Raw genomic sequence first — 6,928 nt, forward strand, 5'->3', positions numbered from 1 at the left:
AAGACTCAAACGCACCAAAATGGATGGTGTCAAATCAGTCCCTACACCTGCTGCTAGTGGGAAAAGGCTCAGCCTTCACGATGGTGATCCTTTGCCGGATCCAACCGAATATCGCAGTGTTGTTGGCGCTTTTCAATATTTAATTTCTTAGGTACTGTATAACATATTATAACATAAACCCACACTCTTTTATTTGGTGTATGCTAGTAACGTTGAGACAGTCATGAAACGAAATAATTATAATGCCTAGTCCAAGTAATAGAAGTGGAAATGGCACATTCAACTAATGGCAATAATGATAAATATATCCATAATCCAATCCTTGATTTATTCATATACGCACTTGGTATACATGATAGTTAACACCAAATCAAGACAATTAACCAGGGACTTGACTAAATGGCCAGTATGTACTGAAACTCAAAATCATATGGCATTTTCTCTACAGTCGTACTAATCTTGCCCCTGCTAATGTGGCCCCTGAAGCAATCCACCATTGATTTTCTCAATGATCCAGATGTTGGTAACTGGTGGCAAACCCACTGAACTAGTGAGTCCACATCCACAGCAAAATCAAGCAAGTTTCCTAGCAGTAGTTCTGGGATCACAATTTTCTTTGAGCTGGTCACCACAATTGATGCTTGCAGGTACTCCAACTTTGATTTCTCCAACTCAGCTACGACACCGTCGGCTGTGTATATCCTCACCTAAAAAAACTTAACGTTATTTTCCAGAAAAAAAAAAAAAAATCGTGATAATAGCACGCTAATGAAATGCAATGTTAGATCGTTTATATGCAATTTTACCGCAGGAGAAGAACGAGTTCCACAACACAGAGCAAATGTGACATTGGGATCCATGGACTCGAGACCATAGAGTTCGTGAGCAACGGATTTATCGACTGTGTCACCATTCTGAAACGCCTATGATCACATGATATATTGAGATCTTTTATACTAATACAATTACTACTGATAAAACATGTATTTGATTCATAGGATCAGTCATATTTACCTCTTGCATATTGGAAGGTGCTGGCTTCCTCAGAATGTAATGCTCTATGGATTCAGCATTTAAAAGCTTACCCCGTATGTTTAGAGTTGCCTGAATCAAATATCACTCGTTATTCGTTAGATTAATAAGAAAATAAACTTTTGAGCCAATATCTAAAGTCGTTTTCTGCCAGTCAACGCCTAATTTCATATGTATAACAATTTGATGCTTAATTTCAGCTAAATTTTGGAGCTTACCTTGGTCATCAATGTGAGTAATTTTTCCACCGAAGCAGGCACTCCGTACTGGAGAAAACCCTGAGAAATGAAAAAAATTCAGTAATCCAACACGAGAGCTTGAACAGGAACGGTCACAATTCAAACTGACGTCTCTTAATTCAAAATTAATAGCAGAATATTAATAGCATTTTTTTTTTACACATTTACATTCATGATACAAGCATTGTAAATGTTGATCCAGAATGCTAGCTTCTGTTGGTATGTCAAGGACCCCAAATCCACCACCTGGAGATTGTTCATCAATACCCTGTGATGCACAAGGATAATAGGGTAAATAATTTTTAAAAAAAAGTCATGATCTGGTACCATGTGATAGTGTTACAATCACAAAGACAAAAACAACTTGGAAGTAGTGGAGACTATATAAGTAGTTTTTTTTTTTTTTTTTTTTTAAAGTACATTGATATTTTTACACTACGTAGATGGGGGGTTCGGTTAAGCCACACAATAGGCAGCCTAATTTGGTATCGAATTCGTCATCTACGAGATTCAAACCTAAGACCTCTCACTTCCAAATGAAGAGGAATACCATCATACCGTAGTACTGAGTGGCAACTATATACGTAGTTATGTACCTTAATTTTTTTAGTAAAGGAAAAGAGTTGGAGGCTGAAATGGATTTTGGGTCCATAGAGATTGAGGTGAAAATAACCAAGTTCTTGTAAGGGCCAATGTCTCTAGGAATACACTCTTCCACATTGAAGATGCCATAAGGGTCTTGTTGCCTTGATTCCTTTTGTAACAAAAGGTTTGACTTTGAGTTTACGCCGGTATCATCTCTGAAGCTTCTTGAGGTTGTGGAAGAGTTGACAGACCTTGAAATGGGGCCTGACTTCTCTAATTCCATTGTTCTTGTTGTTCTAAGCAGCCTAATGTATATGAAGTTTAGACACTTCATGATTTCCTCAGAGAGCCTGTTTGGTTGCCAGTTATGGCTGTTCTCTTCTAATTGTGTTGGAACCGGTAGAGATTTTGGTGGGAGTTCTGAAGTAATCCCTGGATTACGTTCTTTTAGCTGGAAAAATAAAAAGAACAAAAAACCATCGATTAATTAGTGATACGTATCTAGGGGCATAACATTTTGAAAATTGATTGGCCTCATGCAATTAACAAAATTAGTAGTCCATTTTACCTAGCATGATAAAATAAAAAAAGGAAAAATAACTTTTGGATGCAACTAGTTATACACACCACAATAAATCTCGCTCTCAAAACATGCACGTATAGTATCAGTTAGATCCACATGCATATTATTACAAAAGGTTGTTGCATATAACCGACGCATACAATAATTATTTTTAAACTATAAAGACAGAATTAAATGGAATGCAACAAGTTAGGGCACACCTTGGGTGATGGAGGTCTTGGGGCTCGTAGGGGCGAGAGTGCCCTCAAAATTCCGTTTTTTCTCGGAAACTTATTTCCAAATTTAACATCCTCATAGAAATAATTTTCTTTCTGATGAGAAAATCCTCTCGAGTTTCCAATTTTCTCGTTCTGCCTACGATCGTTAAAATGATCATAATCACCTTTGATAGCTTTACTTATGAAATGCAACGCCTTGGTCTCATAATACGCCATTCTCTGGCTCTCATTGTTAACACTTTTGTGCATGGGACTTGACATTGCTATATTTGATGCACGAGGAATGGGGTTACTAATTAGGTTTCCATGTTGCCATTGGTTTGATAGTTTTGATTCCTTTGTAGCTTCTTGTTCATGCTTCAATCCAGGTTGTAGTTGGCTGATTTGGCCTTCAAGTCGAGCAATTTCTCCTTCAACCATAGCTAGCTCTGCCAAAAGCTCCTTCATCTGCATTACTCATAGAGACAGTATTATATTTACTCTTTTACGAACAATAAAGTAGTTATATACTAGTAGAACAATAAAGTAATTTTATGAACATCATAATTTTTTTGGAACTTTAACGAAAAGTTACCAGTACTGTTTACTTTAACGAAAAATCACATTTTTATATTAAAAAGTCAACCATGATACTATTCAGTTTACCCTTTATTTTGTCCTTATCTTTAAAACTCAAAATTTTCAAGCCATTTTCATTGGTTTTCCATATTTTTTTTGGTATATATATAGTGATCCTCTGTTGAGTCAGTTGGGATTCCTTAAACAAGTTTGTTTGAGGGACACTGTTGAAGGGCTCACTCCATTGTACTTCAACATTTTGAACTATCTAGTGTTTAGGTCTTTTTTTCGAAGATCATCTTTACAAAAGTAAATACCCAAATCGGACATATGGGTGATTTTAGGTCTTTCCATAGCCAAAATGGAAACCAAAAGTCCTCTCTACAATGCTAGTTTAAATGGCGGTCATGTTAGTGTTTCTTTGAATCACCGTATTCTTATATATTTTTTTCATTATAATTGGATGTCTTAGTAATTTTGAATTTATCTATTTGCTCCGAAGAATATTTGTGAGTGATGAGTTATGCAATGTGTATATGCTGGCAAATTGTAAATCATTAGCATATATAATGTCCAATGTCTAATCTTGACTTACTCATAGTATCTAACCATATAAGATACATTATGCATGCCATGCAAGATATAGTATCTAACGTGTGATTTATAATTAATTCTTAAATATTTGTAATATAACTTCGTATAAATCGTTAACTTTCAAAAAATTCCCTGATAAAAATAAAAGTCAGCCGCATGGGGTGGCTTGAAAGGAAGAAGATCAATATACCTTGGGAGGAAGAAATTTTGGGATAGAAACAGCAGAATCACCATTTTTCTGATTCTGGACTTGGCCCAAAGCCTCATGGACTCTCTCTTCTTGATTCAGCATTCTTTGAAGCAAAGAAACCTATAAGAAATTTGTCAATGCGACTCTCTTATCATGGTCTAGAAGATGAATGATACGTTATATGACTACTAAATTTAGATTGTGAGAAAAGTTTAAGACTACTAAACTTATATTAAGAGAAAAGTTTAAACTCCTTAACTTATTATTTTATACAACAATGTTTACACTAATGAGTGAGGAATTCGGGCTAAGCTATATAAAGAACCAACTATGTATAATAATTTAGTATCAAAATTTGTCATCTACGAGATTCAACATTTAAGACCTCTTAATTACTTACAAATTTTTGTTTTGTTATACAAAATTATAAGTTTTTCTTTAGTACTAGATACTACAACCTTTTTTCTAATTAAAATTGAAGGAAAACTAATGAAAATGACTTGAAAACTTTAAGGTAAATAGTACCAGGTTTGACTTTTTAGTGTAAAAATATGGTTTTTTGTTAAAGTGAACAGTACCACGGATTTTTCGTTAAAACTTCCTAAAATTGAAGGTTATAGAAAAATAATAGGAGATAACCAATTAAAAACGAATCCCACCACTCCACTTTTGTTTTATCAGTCCCACCACGACGAGAAAATTTTAGTTGAGACGGAAACACAGATGATATACCACGTGTTTTTATATAAGTGGTGGGAAATTTTAATTTTTAAGTTATTAACATTTTAACACACATATCCCACCATTTATATGAGGACACGTAGTGTACCACCTCGTGTGACGGTCACACTGAAAAATCTCTCCACCACCACTTAACCTTATTCTCTTTCTTCTCCGTTGCTGCAGCCCTACAGAGGCAAAGCCACCCAATTTTCTTAGCATCAGATCATACCACGCCAAACCTAGAAAATCAAATAGCATGCTTTCTAGAAGCCGCATAAGGGTTCAAAGTTCAAGCTTTCAATTTCCAAGTTACAAACCAAATAATTCCAACAAAAATAACCCACCAAACTAAATCAACCCCAACCAATCCCCAGATAAAACAGGTTACAACTCAATGCGAGCCCGGCTGATCAGTATGATTCGGTCTTAACTCTCAAGTGGTTCAAGATTATTGGTTGATAAAAATGGCGGTGCGGTGCTTTACCGGAATTAGTTATATAATTATGGTGAAATGTAATATTTTCATTGCTGTAGAATGCTGGTAAGGGATTTCACTAAGGGGTATGGTTCTCATTTATTGCTTCAAGCTTTTGCGGAACGAACTGAAACTGATTAGCGGTCATGAGTTTGCTATATCAGTAGAGACTGGTGATGCTGGGTAACGACTACTATTTCAATAGTGACAGTTCAAAAATTTTTAATTTCGTTTCCTTGACATAGAAGATGCCCTAAATTGGCCATGGGAATCCAATCAAGTACATACTCTCTTTGAAAAATATGGCTCCCCAGCTGGAAGAACCAAAAGTTTGAAAGATAAACCATGAAAGCTTGAAGAAATCTAATGGTAAATAGTTATGGAGGCCTAAAAATGATGTGTTCATAAACATGGTTTCACCACTATCAATTTTAGCCACTTTTCCTATCCTAGTTACACCAACGTAAACCTGGAAGGTGAACCCATCACCCTAAGATTGCAAAATTTTATGGGCTAGTGTTCAGTCCTCCTGTGATATATTTTACACACACACACACACACACACACAAAAATTAACTCAGACAAATACTCTGACACAGGTGGATTTTATCTTTGCACGTGAGACATATTATTAGAGTGAATGTTAGCAAGTATTTAATTGAATTTGTATACATTTGTAACTCCTCTCATGTGTATAAATTAATAAAATATACTTGCTTTGAGCGCCAATAACTAAACTGGGAGATTTTTTTTATGTTTTTGGCATACGAGTCGGTACAACACGTGTTATAATATAAGAAAAGAGATGATAACTTTTCTAATGTTCTTTTACTTGTATTATGACACGTAATGTACCACTTATGTTCCGGGTATAATAAAATCTCACAGCTAATCTAATGGTGTCAAATTGCTAGATACTCTTTGTTTAAACAACTTTAATCAAATATTAATATTCAGAGATGGACTAAAATACCATCCAACGTACCTCTCTTCCAAGCTCTCTCCATCGTTGCCCAGAAAGTTTCTTTTTTCTCTGTATTTCCGAATTAACAAACTCTCATGCATAAGAAATTGATCATGAAATAGCTAGCGACAAAGAGTACTACTCTCGAGACTAACCAAAATAAATTGTAAAGATACAACAGATGGTATGTATTATGTAACATTTTTAACAACATGATCAATAGCGTCATAGATTCATATGGAACTTACAATCTCCGATGGAGTGCGAACGGGCAAGTCGCCGGGGCTCGCCATGAACAAAGCCTTTAACTTCAGCCAACTCCAGCGCCTACAAGAGGCAACGTAAAGCCAAGAGGGTAAGATATTATTGGCAGTATTTTTGGTGAGGTTTTGGATGTATTCAAATTAGTGTTGGTGTGAGGACTTTATAAGGGTGGCTGCTACTGGTTGTTTCTGCTGTTGACGTTTGATTTGATGAATGGAAAGAACTTTGAGTGAAGATGGTGATGAGAGAGAGCTTTCAGGCTGATGATGACGATGATGAGGTTCATCATGTTATGGGTGGGACATCATGCAGAGAAAATAAGAGGGGGTGGTGGTGGAGTGAGAGGTACGTGGGGAAATTTTGGGGTTTGGCGTAGCTTGCAATTCTGGATTTGGGGTGGTTAGCGGTTATACCTTACAATTACAAAGATCTAAAGCTCTTGTATAATTATGGCAAATAGTAAACACAATCATATGAATGAATGATCAATTACGTACTTTTAC

At 35.7% G+C, this 6,928-nt stretch overlaps 1 protein-coding gene across 2 annotated transcripts; it reads right to left on the minus strand.

Moving 5' to 3' along the window:
* Positions 1 to 265: 265 nt before the first annotated feature.
* On the minus strand, positions 266 to 6,805 carry LOC103947685. 2 transcript variants are annotated; one of them, XM_018647568.2, is made up of 10 exons: positions 6,410 to 6,804; positions 6,183 to 6,230; positions 4,000 to 4,119; positions 2,640 to 3,104; positions 1,868 to 2,307; positions 1,440 to 1,539; positions 1,251 to 1,310; positions 1,015 to 1,104; positions 807 to 923; positions 266 to 707 (listed from the first exon to the last, which is right to left on the minus strand). In XM_018647568.2, exons 1-10 carry the CDS (start codon positions 6,452 to 6,454, stop codon positions 396 to 398), a joined length of 1,797 nt encoding a protein of 598 aa, XP_018503084.2. In that variant the 5' UTR covers positions 6,455 to 6,804; the 3' UTR covers positions 266 to 395. The 2 variants fall into 2 exon arrangements, with proteins under 2 accessions (XP_018503084.2, XP_048444744.1); XM_048588787.1 differs by lacking the exon at positions 6,183 to 6,230 and having other exon boundaries at positions 6,410 to 6,805.
* Positions 6,806 to 6,928: the final 123 nt, after the last annotated feature.

Source organism: the organism of the source record quoted next, unplaced genomic scaffold (genome assembly GCF_019419815.1).
Source record: "Pyrus x bretschneideri cultivar Hongxiangsu unplaced genomic scaffold, Pyrus_bretschneideri_v1 Contig29, whole genome shotgun sequence".
Lineage (NCBI taxonomy): Eukaryota > Viridiplantae > Streptophyta > Magnoliopsida > Rosales > Rosaceae > Pyrus > Pyrus x bretschneideri.

What these genes read in the sequence shown, in the direction of transcription:
- LOC103947685 (XM_018647568.2), bottom strand. Translation starts at nt 6,454, where the DNA reads ATGGCGAGCCCCGGCGACTTGCCCGTTCGCACTCCATCGGAGATT. An exon ending in CAAAATTTCTTCCTCCCAAG is followed by an intron (nt 3,105 to 3,999) that starts GTATATTGATCT and finishes TGAGTAATGCAG; the next exon opens with ATGAAGGAGCTTTTGGCAGA. An exon ending in CACCTTCCAATATGCAAGAG is followed by an intron (nt 924 to 1,014) that starts GTAAATATGACT and finishes ATGTGATCATAG; the next exon opens with GCGTTTCAGAATGGTGACAC.